At 41.3% G+C, this 13118-nt stretch overlaps 1 protein-coding gene across 3 annotated transcripts in view; it reads left to right on the forward strand.

The window, feature by feature from the left end:
• DOCK1 (dedicator of cytokinesis 1) overlaps window positions 1-13118 on the forward strand; it is a 266426-nt gene that overhangs the window by 143661 nt on the left and 109647 nt on the right. For all 3 annotated transcript variants that reach the window (XM_041415304.1, XM_041415302.1, XM_041415305.1), the window contains exons 28-29: window positions 6502-6603; window positions 11634-11728. In XM_041415304.1, the coding sequence (XP_041271238.1) occupies window positions 6502-6603; window positions 11634-11728 (197 nt within the window). The remainder of the gene's footprint in view (window positions 1-6501; window positions 6604-11633; window positions 11729-13118) is intronic.

A 13118-nucleotide genomic window follows, 5' to 3' on the forward strand; every position in this document is an offset into this window, starting at 1 on the left:
AAATTTGGATTGCACACATTCCTTATCTCTCAAGCTCGCTGAGCCCCTCAATAAAGCAGTTGCTAAATAATTTACATTAAAACAGGCGGATGAGAAGCACCAAAAGTGGGATCATTTGTCTTCAAAATGGCTGTTGCTTTTAGGAGTGTATTCATCTGGCAGCATCACCTGTCTGGTGTGAAGATTATCATTTAAAAGATCATTTCTCTCCCTCTTGTTCCCATAATTTGTCATGGTGATACCTCAGTGCTGCAGAGACAATATCCCAAATACCTGTGGGCTATCCCAGTGACTGGGACTGCCACTTGTCTCCAGTTATCATTTCCTTTTCAGGTTTGTCTTTTTCTTTAATTCTTTTTCCTGGTCTGCATCAAAGTATTTTACATAGCTTCCAACATTAATTGTGTTTGATGAATATAATCTGATTTCTCATTGTCATAGGTTTGGTTTTATTGTTCCTCCTCAATGACTTTTTGAAGGAAATATCTACAAGGACATGGAGTGAGAGGAAAACAGGGCATGGCTTTAAAATGAAGGAGAGGAGATTTAGATTGGATATTAGGGAAAAATTCTTCCCTGTGAGGGTGGTGAGGCCCTGGCACCAGAGTTATATTCCCCTATTTAGTGCTGAATTTTTGCAAAATTACTTAAATTTTTTTTATGGCTTTTCCTTTTTATTTTTTAGTGTTTGAGTACTGGCTATTCCCATAAATTTAGTTGTTTTCTGAATTTTATGACTGCATTTATAATTTTATTATCGACATTAATAGATGTGTAAACCAAGATACCTGAAACAGATTTATTGAGGGCAGTTCTGTAGATTTTCAGTGAAATAATGTTTAGTGTAGCAGAGGGAGGAAAAAAATAAACCATGAGGAAAGGCAAATGCATTTAGAAAACCAGAAATAAATGTACTGACCTTGAGAACTCCTGAGCACTGTGGGTTCCATTGAGGGGCACTGTTCAATACTGACACTGCATGGAGCTTTTAAAAGAGAAGCATTTTTTGGTTAAAATGGACTTTTTCAAAAGAGCCTTGGAAACATGATAAATGGTGTTGCTAAAACATCTCATTAATTTTTTTGCCTGCTTTTAACAGAAGTTGGTGCGAAGCCCTTTTGAATCAGGTAACTTTTTTGTCTACTCCCACTGTGTTCCCATCAACTTCCTAACAAATAAACCTTGTGCAAAAGTGAATTTCAGTGGAGCTGCTGCTATCTTGGAATCACAGAATCGTGGAATGGTTTGGAAAAACCTCAAAGCTCATCCCATGGCATCCCATCCCATTCCCACCTTCCCCTGTCCCAGGTGCTCCCAGCCCCAGTGTCCAACCTGACCTTGGGCACTGCCAGGGATCCAGGGGCAGCCACAGCTGCTCTGGGAATTCCATCCCAGCCCCTCCCCACTCTCCCAGGGAAGGATTTCCTCCCAATATCCCATCTTTCTGTGCCCTCTGGCAGTGGAAGCCATTCCCTGTGTCAATTTTCTCTCCATCTTTCTTGTCAGCTCTTTCAGATGCCAAGGCCACAGTCAGGGCTGGGTTCTGGTTGTGATCTCTGTGAAAACCCCTTTGCTTTCTTTCCCAAAGGGCTTTCCCTGCATCCACTCCTGCAGGGACTCAGTGCTGGAAAAGTTTTCCTTTTAAAACAAGTTTTCTGTTGACTGAGACAGAATTGTCAGAGATCAAATCAGGATCTGTAAAGTACTTATTGAGGTATAACAAGGTTTGAAGACTAAATAAACTGATTTTCACTTCGAAACTCCCATGTCAGAGCTCTGCATTCTGCATGGACTTTTCCTGGCTTGACCTAAAATCGGTTTTGCTGCTTAGGGAGGCTCTGAACTCCTTAAGTCACATCAGGTAAAGGAGGTTTCGCATCTTTTCCGGGAGCTCTGGAAGCAAAATTTGTCACTGAAAATACCTTACTGCATCTTGATTGGCAAAAAGATGCTTCAAATGAATGTTTGTGGCAGCAGGAGACTGCCCAGATATTTATCACTGCCATTATTGCAGGTGTGAACTTCTGTTCCTGCAAGGAAAAAGGCTCACATGTTTTATTCTCTTGTTCAAGAGGCAGGGTTTGGCCTAAGGAAATGGAATATTCTGTGTATTCAGTAAAAAATGTGATAAATGGGAACGTTTTGCACTTGTTTTTATCCTGCTGCTGTAGCCACGAAATAATTTTGCCTCTGAAGGTGCTGCTGAATTTACTGCGGGATTTTCTATTACGAGAAAAGAAATGTTTATTTTGATACTGTGAGAAATACATGTATGAATTGTTATACACAGAGAGAAATTTGTGTGCCTTAGGGGGGATTCTGCTTTGTTCTGGGTCTTCCTCCTGCCCTTCCTGGTGTGATGCTCCTGGGAAAAGCTTCAGGAATCAAACTCCTATCAGGATGCCCTGGAAGCTGAAACTTCCATCCGTATCTTTATCTATTTTATAAAATAAAACATTCTTGAAGAGAACAGATGATGGAAGATCCTTTCCCTTATTCATGCTGGATTTTGAAATGCCTTCATACTATAAATTACATAAAATAGTGTTATTAAAGTGAGCGAACTTGTCTGCAGACAAATTGGATTTTACATTTTCTCATGGCAAAAAGATGAAATCTGGGATATTTTGAAGTTGGATTTTTATCTTGTGAGTCTGTAAGCAGTGACAATTTAATGAGTGGCTTCTAGAATTGATAACAATTGATTTTTAGTTCTTTATTTGTTTCTAATATAGAGAGAATACAAGTTGTAAGCAGAGAGAAAACTTCAATTTTTTATCCTTACAAACTCTCTGGGAATTGTGAGGGACTTAAGTTCTTTCCAACAAAGTAAATTCTATGGAAATGTTATGAAAGCCAAAACATAGTGAATTAATTCAAGGGATTTTGTTGGGTTTTTTTTATTATACATTAATGCATTTATTTATTTAGCTGTGTAGTCTTTTAAGGCAATGTAAGGAAAATTTAATGGAAAAAATAAATGAAACTTAGACTTTTGCATCTATTCCTGACCATGGTAACAGGGACATTTTAGTAAGACAACACTGAGTGTAGGTTTGATTTCTCTAGATTTTCTCACTATACATAAAGAGCTTAATATTTCAATTTAAATATTTCACTGGGAGAAAATGGACAAGCCTATTTAAATCAGGATCTTTTATCCCTGAGGGAGACAAGTGTTGGCATGTGTGGTCTCTCCTTCAGGGAATTCTCTTCTCATTCTGGAATTTCTCAGTGTTACTATTACTTGTGGGGATTATTTCAAACTACAATTTCCCTTCTTGTTTCTGTTCAAGAGACATTTGAACATTGAATGTTTTATTTTAAAGGTGATTTAGGAAAATAAGTAATTTTGGAGCATTCCTGTGCTTCTTCAAGCTTTCCTTCAGAACTGAATTTTACAGAAATCAGAAGTAATTTCACAGTTTGGAATAGCATCTTCATTTTTTAAAATAAAAAAGTGTTTCTAAATAATCAGGAATCCTTTCCAAAAAAAAAAGAAAAAAAAGAAAAGAAAAAGAGATGCTTTGGTGTTGGCTTTAGGTTTGTTTTCTTTCAATGGAGCAGAATTTTCACTCATCCTGCTTGGGAGCTGGATGTGGCTTCCCTTTGGGCAGGTATCCTGGACCCCGTGACTTTGCTTTGGGAATACTTCAAACATAGAAGAGAATTGTGGAATCACCAAGGTTGGAAAACATCTCTGAGATCATCAAGTCCAACCTTGCACCTAACCCAGGCCAGCACTTCCAAGGCCACCATTGCCCCGTGTCCCCAAGTGTCACCTCCACATAGATTTTAAATCCCCCTCCAGAGATGGGGACTCCAGCACTGCCCTGGGCAGCTGTGCCAGGCCTGGACAAACCTTTCCACGAGGAAACTCAGCCCCTCAGTGTCCCTCTTGTCCTGTGGCATCCAAACTGTCCCCAAGATCTGAGGTCCCTCAGCAGTGCCAGCACAGGGGACAATTCCTGCTGCCTGTGGTGACACAATTCCTGCTCCAAGCCAGGTGCCAGTGGCCTCTGGCACACCTGGGCACAGCTGGGTTTGTTCCCAGGTCAGGCACCCCCAGGGCCTTTCCCACCAGGCACTTCCCAGCCCTGCTGGCCCAGGGGGACCCTCAGTGCCCCTGGTTTGGGAAGAAACAATCCAGGAGAGGCAGGAATTGCAGTAAACTTCTGGCAAAATGCTTCTCTAGTGGATATTCTTTAATGATCTTCCTCTCTGTGTGACCAGCTCATTTCTGAGCTTTGCAGCAGGGAAAGAGTTCCAGGGTAAAGTCTGCAACTATTTCAGTGAATAAATGGCTGAGAAGTGCCCAGAACAATGGAAACCCCTTGCAGGACTGGCTGGGTAAACACAGCTTTGCAATTATTCCTATGGCTCAAATTGAAATTGATTTTTTAGAGAATTAGGTACCTTTTTTCTATATATTGCTTCAAGTGCTGGTCTGGAGATGATGACAATGATCTCCAAATACAACTAAAGATAAAAAAATCAACTTAAGATTAAAATCTAATCATGCTGTTAGCTATTGCTAACTAGTTAGAGGTTATTAAAAACACCTTGAGTTCAAATATTGCCTCTAAATAATTACAAACCTTTTTTAGCATTGTAATTAGGAGCGTGCTGGCTGCAAGTGATACCTCACAAAGAAAATGGTGACTGGTAGTTGTACTTTGCTCCTAATGTTAAACAGATTCTCCTTCCTGGCAGGTCCTTGAGCACTGGTTTGCAGGTGGGGATCTGCAGATCGGTGTTGGAGCAGGGATGTGTGTGTGTGATTCTTCTTCAAGGAAGAATTCTGTATCAAAGGAAGGGTTTTTATTACCATGATAAACACCAAGATGAGCATGAATCATTATTTTTGTGCAGGAAAACAGGAAGAAGTGTTAATTACTGTTTAAAGACCATCACCCAGTCTGCTCAGCACCACTGTGGGGGCCCAGCCTGAGCTGAAATGACAAAATTTGACAAGTTTCTGTCATTCTAACTAAAACTTACAGCACTACAGAATCCCCTCCTGTTCATGTTCCATTTCTATTTGCTTCTTATATTTATTTTTAACTCCAGCAGCCATTCCAGGTTTTTAACCAGCTCTCCTATTGGCTCCTATCAAGCCCAGTGTTTGCTGTGCCAGGAGCTCGTTAGGCACTGATTTGACAATTAATGTTTGGATTTTTGAGATGGTCCTGTCTTATTTCCATTTCATAGTAGGAAATGTTGTCTTTGTAGAGTCCCAGATTCTGTTCTTGTTAGAAAGTTCTTTTGATGTCCCAGAACAGCAGCTCAGGTGGACTTTCCTTCCATATTCATGGAGTTTGCAGGTGCCACAGAGCTCCCATCAAGTACCTTGGCATCCTCTGGAAAATCCAGTATTCCCACATGGACAAAATCAGTCCTGTAGGAGTTTAGATCTCAGCTTCATGCAGGAGAAAAGCAAATTCCAGGAGTGCTGATCAGGTGGAATTTAAGGTTAACTTGTAAATTCTGTAAATAAGAGGGCTCAGAGCACATGCAGGTGACCCGGTGTCGTTTCAGGTTTAATCTCAATTACTTGGATTGATGTGGAAGTAAAGATTTTAAATTGAAATTAATGCTAACTTAAAGGTAACAATAAAGACCTTTATGAAGAGAAAATTACTGAGTGTTCTCCTGGGCTGTGGCATGGAATAACCTGGAAAACAGCACAGAAAGGGGGATTTGCAATTCTATCAAACCACAGAAAGAATCACTTCTTTTCTAAGTCATTCTTCTGGGGGGTTTACCAATTTTTAATGTTTTTACTCCTGCATTAAGGACCAAAAGAGACGTGGACATCATCAACAGGCTTTTAGCAGAGAGGCAGAGAGGGAAGATGGACAAGAAGCTCCATTTATGGGATTTTACTGCTTCTAGGAGCCTTGGGAATGGGTTGGATTGTTACTACAACCCTTTCACCCACCAAAAGGAAAAACTAAACTTCCTTTAGTCCCTTTTCACTCTTTCTGTGCTTTGAGAAAGATCTGGATGGTGCTGCTCTTCTGGTTTGAGGGAATTCACTGGATTTTGGTGGTGTTTTTTTAAGCTTCACTGTATCTGAAAATACCACGCAGCGAAATGAAAACTTGGGGTTGGTTTAGCTCAGTGCTCAATATGATAATTTTGAAAAGATTTCTTCCTTGATCAGAATATTGACTTTCCAAATGCAAATGCTGATATTGTGTGATATTTTTAGGAGTGCTGTTTATTACCTTGCAGACATTTTAATGTCTGAGCAATTTTTAGATGAAGAATATGTCGCAAAAGCTTCGGTGATAAAGCCATGAAATTGGAAACTGGAAACTTTTTGAGATGGGTTTTTTTTGTTTCCTTGACAGAATTTTGCATATCCATTAATGAATTTTAATGATAGAATTATCTCCACTGCATTCTGTGGTTCTCTCTAGCAATATTATGTTTTGATAGCCAGTATTATGTTGCATTATCCTAAATAATGGATTCCTTTCCTTTGCTTTTTGCCAGGGGAGTTTTGTGGCCTGCATGACAGCCATCCTGAGGCAAATGGAGGATTACCACTATGCCCATTTAATCAAGACTTTTGGCAAGATGAGGTCAGATGTTGTGGTGAGTTTCATTTGTTTTATCTCTTCATAAGATGGCTCACCTTGTTTTTGGGTTATTTTGCTGTTGCTGGTCATTAAATGCACTTGTGAGATGTGAACAAAATGTGTTTGGCATTACAGATTTAATATAAAATAATTATTTAGGCACTGTGTTTTTAGGCACAGGAGTACAGCTGGAACTGTTCAGTATTTTAAAACATGAGACAGTGGATTGAAGGCAATTAAAACAAAGCAGTAAAAACAGTAGTGATGAGACATTGCTAAAAGCTGGTAATGAAAGAAGAAAAAGAATATTAGAAAGGCTTTCTTAGGAAAGGAACTTTCAGTGTTAAATCTTCCAGATGTCCTGATTTTGTTTCTTGAAGCAGCTTTTGCTTAGAGATCTGCTCGCTTTCCCTTCTCCCTTTTATGCAAAACACTTTAACCTTAAAGATGCCCTCAGTTGTTAAATAAGCAATAATAATTGAAATTTGTCTTCTCAGAGTCATTGGGTAGCCTGGCTAAGGCAACAACCCAAGTTAATTAAAGCATAATAGAGGGGAGTTTATAGCTGAGGAGATAACTCTGTAATAACCTGGAAGTGCCACTGCCATATGGCCAGGCAGGGCTGGGAGAGGACTCCCAGCTCCCTGGCTGAGCTCCAGCAGTCAGTGATCACCCATCCCCGCTGCCACCCTGGGGGTGCTCCCACCTGGGCTTGGATCCTTCTTCAGCTTCTCTTCTTCCTCCAGCCCCTCCAGAACAATGCCAGAACCTTTCCTTTGTGCAATTTAACGTTTGGACTTCCCAGTTTGTCTTGAATTGGTGTTATTTGTCTTTCTGCCTCTACTGGGCAAGGTTTGAGCTCTTTGCCTTGTTCCAGTTTGCAGCCTCCTCTTGCACCTGCTCTGGCATCTCTAAAGCTCAGTGCTGCTGTTTTTAAAGGGGAAAGGCAAAGTCCAGCTGTAAATTGCTGGAAATAGGATCACTGCATGGGAAAGGCTGCTTCCCACTTGGATTCCTTTGGGATCTTGGAGCATTTACATGGATGAGTACTGACAGCAGAACATTCCCAAACTAAGTGCAGATAAAGGGCTGAAAAGAGTGGATATAGCAGAAGGAAGAGAAAAGCAAGTCAAGGTCTTTCCTTTGTGTAATTTTCATGTGTGGACTTCCCAGTTTGTGTTGGATTGGTGTTATTCTTCTTTCTGCCTGTACTGAGCAAGGTTTGAGCTCTTTGCCCTCTTCCAGTTTTCAGCCTCTTTTTGCACCTGCTCTGGCATCTCTAAAGCTCAGAGCTGAATTTAAATAATATTCATTAAGGTGTGGCGGTTTATTGGCAGGGCATTGTTAATCCTGTGAGTAAAGGAAACTACAGGCAGTAAATGAAATTTTCTTTCTTTTTGTTTTTCTGTGATTTTTCCAGTTCTTTAACCCAGCAGGTTTTTATGCCACTCTCATTTGACTCAGCCAGTAGAACTGAAATCCAGGAATCTTTTGCTTTTAAATCCAAAGTTGGAGGTGAAAACTGTACCTCCTATTGCAGAGGATTCAGTTTAATCACAAAGCAGTGATTTAGAACTGAGACTAAATTCAGCCAGGCAGAAATGAAAAGCTTTTTCTTAAAAAGAATGGCAAGAAAAAGGGAAAACTTAAGCTGTGGTTTCTTTTTCACCACTGGAGACCCTTAAATCTTCCTTGAGCCTCTGCTCTTGCTCAAGCAGGAGTTGGAAGCTGAGGGCTGGAAGTGCTGGAGGAAACTTTATGGGCTGTGTTATGTAGGTGGCAGGTTTAGATTATTATGATGGTCATATTTGGCCTCAAAAGTCTTCAAAAAGATGAGGTGGAGTGCAATAAAACCAGTCTTTTACCTCTCTGCAGAATAGAGAGTTTAGATTTATTAAGGAATGTCTGTCCAAAGAGGAATTTCTTGCTTTAAGAACCCTTCCAGCCCAAACTCTGCTGTGATTCTGTAAAATCAAAATCGGTGATTCTGCTGTCATCCTGAGATGAAATATTATCTGAGATCAGGGAGGTTATTTCTGGGACTAACTGATTTTTTTTCCTCTTTTTACTTGGTAAAAAATAGTTTTATTTGAGACACATGTGGTTTAGTTGACAAAAGATGCCTGTTAATGTTCTGCCATGTGGAGAATCTCAGGCTGAGCTCAGGCTGTTTCCTTTCCATCAGTGGAAAAAAATTCCTGAGAATTTTTTAGGGGTCTTACCTGCTGTGAATTATATTTCCTATTAAATAGGGTTTGTATTTGTAGTTGGAGAGAGAGCAGGAGTTGTAACCCTTCCTCCTTTAGTACAGATTTTTATATTCAGAAATATTTGTCCTGCTTCCCGTTATTCTGAAAATAAGTAGTTTTTTCTTGTCCTGGTGGCTTCCCTGTTTTCCCAGCCCCTCAAAAACCCTGAGATTTCCTCATAAAATGAGGTTCATTCATCCAAAGCATTTGCTTTTCTACGAGAACCATAAAATGGAAAAAAGAGCAATATTATGAATACATAAACCCCAGGTGAGCATCAGGAGCCTTTTATTTAATCAATAATTAGCTCAGTTGTTACAGAGCATTATTTAAAGTACCTGGGTGAGCGTGGGGTTATTAAAATGTAAATATCAGGGGATGGAAATGCAGAGCTGAATCAGCAAAGTAGGTCAGAACCCCCAGGCTCAGGAAGGAACCAAATCATCATCAATGGAATTCTGTCACCAAAACAATAAAAATCAGCAGGGAAATCTGGAGGTTGAGCTCTTAAACGAAGGCAGATTTTCCTGAGCTGGAGAAGAGGATGTGGGATGAGTGGTGGCAGTGGTGACATCTGAACCAGGAGCAGCTGCAGACTTGCTGTCCATCCATGCCAAAGCAGCAGGATCTGTTTGCTGGGCACAGTGATGCTCCGTGGTGTTTGTGAGGGTCCCAGGACGAGGGAAGAGATCAATCTGACCCCATGCTCTCAGAAGGCTGATGTTTTATATCATGATACCACATTATATTAAAAGAATAAAACTATACTAAACTATACTACAAGAACAGAGAAAGGATACATCAGAAGGCTTAACAAGAATGAATAATAAAAACTCGTGGCTGACTCCTCAGAGTCCGACACAGCTGGCTATGATTGGTCATTAAAAAAACACAATTCACATGGAACCAATCAAACATGCACCTGTTGGTAAACAATGTCCAAACACATTCCAAAGCAGCAAAACAGGGAGAAGCAAATCAGATAATTATTGTTTACATTTTTCTCTGAGGCCTCTCAGCTTCCCAGGAGAAGAAATCCCAGCGAAGGGATTTTTCAGAAAATATCACAGTGACAGTGCTCAGTCACAGGTTGGATTTGGTGGTCCTGGGGCTCTTTTCCCACTGCACAATTCTGGAATTCTGTGATCCTTGCTGATGCTGTGTGCTAAAATGACAGAGGAGCTCTTTCACCAGGCATGTTCTGAACATGGTGGAGCCCAGTACCCTGGAAGTCCCAGAATCCCAGAATAGCTGGGGTTGGAAGGGACCTCTGGAAATCACCCAGTCCAAATCCTGCCAGGGCAGGGTCCAGGTGGGTCTGGGATGGCTCCAGAGACAGGAAATTTCACCTTGCTTTGTGAAATAGAAAACATGGAGAGAGAGAGAATATTTACCAGGGCCTGGGGGGACAGGACACAGGGAATGGCCCCTGGATCCCTGGCAGTGCCCAAGGCCAGGTTGGACACTGGGACTTGCAACAGCCTGGGACAGTGGAAGATGTGGAACAAGGGTTTTAAGGTCCTTCCCACCCAAACCAGGAATTCTGGGGTTCTTGATCTCCAAGCCGTGTCCTCAGGAACTCTGCAGCTCCCTGCATCCACTGATGGGCAATTTCTGAGCCAGGAAAACATTTGAACAGAGCAGTGGATTAAAAGCAAATCTGCTGAAGATCCTGGCTCTCAGAGCTGAAGAAAGACTAATGAGAGCAAGGACTTCAGATTGGTTTCTCACTGAAAAGGTTACACAGAAACCAGTCTTAGCTAAAAGTCCAGTTGATGGAACATATTGGGGATTTTTTTGTAGGCATTTGACATTTTAAAGATAGACCAGATAAATACCATTGCTGAGAAACTGTATCAAAGGGAAGATATTCTAACCTTGGAATAAAAGTTCATTTTTATCTCTGTGTGAAGTGGATCAAGGACTTTCTGCATGCAGTTCTCTTTTCCCCTTTATCTTTCTCGCAGCATTTGATATTACTGAAATTGTTAGATAGCAATTACAGATTGCCAAATTGTAGGAGATGATTTACACTGTAAAGTACACAAAGTTTCTGCTCCAAAGAACTGTGTGTTTATAGCTGTGTGGAAATAAATTGGTTTATGCTGTTAAATTAACTTGTTCTTGGGCAGCCTTTCACTTGCAGAAGCAATTCTTGCTGCTCCCTTTAGGGAGAGTTCCTCCCAATTTTGGGATGTCCAGACCATTTTTGTCCATTGCCCCAGGTGGAGGTGATGATTTGAGCTGGAAGATGTTTTTATTTTAAGACATAAATAATCTTAATTTCTGGAGAATATCCATGAATGGAGGGATTATTAATCACCTGACTCCAGGGAGTATTTTTTGTGCAATCCTAAGAGTTAAATAAATATTTAGCTTTGTTTTGTTCCTCTTTCCATGAACCAGTGTGCTTTTGTCAGCTTCTCAACGGTGTGTCATGACAGGTGTGTCACAATACATGAAGGAACTGGGAGGTTTTGTCCATAGTATGGAAAAAAAGATGTTTTTTCCAGTCAAAACTCCTTTTGGATTACTGGTGAACCAGTGTTTGGCCTTGATGAATCCCATGGGTTGCTTAAATGCGAGATTACTGTTGTTATAATTTCTGAAATGGAATTACTGTAGGATTTATGGGCATCATGTATAAATGTGCTTGAGTAGGATTTAGGTGTGTTTTTTATGAAAAACAGCTTTTTGAGGAACACAAAGACCCCTTTGGAGCGCAGTCATCAATAACCGCCACCGTCCCTTGGAGCTTCTCGGTCTGATTGCCTCCAAATATTATCTCTTCTTTTAGGATTTCCTGATGGAGACATTCATCATGTTCAAGAACCTCATTGGGAAGAACGTCTATCCCTTCGACTGGGTGATCATGAACATGATGCAGAACAAGTGAGTACAGAGGGAGAAGCTCCAGAGCTCTCCCGAGCCGGCGGCTCCGGCACAACTCCGGGGTTGCCTGGAAACAGCAGCTGCAGCCAGCCTGCCCTGCCTTCTCCTCCTCCTCTGATGCAAAGAATTATTGAAAAATTGGCTCTGCAGGAGTGTTGTAGTGGCCTGCTTTATGGCTCTTGGAGTCCACCTAAAATTTAGGGTGGCGTCAGTTTGGGAACCTGGATTTTGGAGCCAACTGCAGGTGCAGTAAAATTCTATCCATATCTTAAAGTAACTCAGTTTATTCTTTGGAGGGTGAACTGCATGCTTTGCATATGACCTCACATTAGGTGTTGTTGTATGGAGTTGTATGTCCAGGAATGTTTTCATTGGTGTTACAAGAAGAATTAAGGAAGCTTTTAAATCCAAACTCCATCACACCAGTAATGTAGAGAGAGGCTGAAAATGTTCCTGATGCTCATTTTTTCCCCAATAATTGCAGTTCTGTCATTATTTAGCATTCCTTTGTGCAGTGCTTTATGCTGGTGACATTTTATTAAGTGTGTCAAATGCTTTTATGTGTACTGAGATGAAAGTATAAGGGAAAAACATTATATTTACCAGTTGCCTGGAGAAATCTCTTCTGCATTTACTGGAAGCTACCATGGCTGTAAAGTTGTCAGCGTTTCCTTATATAAAATCCTGAACCACAGCTCCTGCTCTCCTTATAAAAATGCACCGTAACTTTAATCTTGGCTTCTGAAGTCTCCTTAACTCCCTAATAAAATCTGTTCTGAATAAATAGGAGTCAGGAGACTGAGCCATCCATTCCTGCTGGTTCGGAATGCTTGGGAAGCACCTGCTGTTTGAAAAAAGGAGCACATTGAGAGCTGATGAGGAACATCTGAACCCCTTTGGATTTATTTCTTTTTTTATTAATCTTGGAGGTGGTTTTGCTTCAGCAACTCCAAGTGCATTGGGAGCTGTGTTGGAGATGTTGGGAATCCCTCCCAGCATGTGTTAACTGTGAACAGAACTGTGGGGTTCCTGAAGTTTGGGAGAGATTGAACCAGGAGTGGGAAGGTTTGTGTTTGGACATTCTTAATGCCTTAACTGGCCTTGCTAAGTGGAGACAGGGCAATTACAGTGTGGTCAATACTGTAGGGAGTGTTCCTTGTGTCAGCCCAGCACAGGAGGGACAATGAGCTCATGGACAGGATCCAGAGGAGGCCACGGAGCTGCTCCAGGGCTGGAGCCCCTCTGGAACCAGGCTGGGACATCTGGGGGTGCTCACCTGGAGAGGAACAGCTCCAGGGAGAGCTCAGAGCCCTGCCAGGGCCTGGAGGGGCTCCAGGAGAGCTGGAGAGGGACTGGGGACAGGGATGGAGGGACAGGACACAGAGTATGA

The sequence above is a fragment of the Onychostruthus taczanowskii genome, unplaced genomic scaffold (genome assembly GCF_017590055.1).
Source record: "Onychostruthus taczanowskii isolate IOZ18803 unplaced genomic scaffold, ASM1759005v1 scaffold5, whole genome shotgun sequence".
Classification (NCBI taxonomy): Eukaryota; Metazoa; Chordata; class Aves; order Passeriformes; family Passeridae; genus Onychostruthus; species Onychostruthus taczanowskii.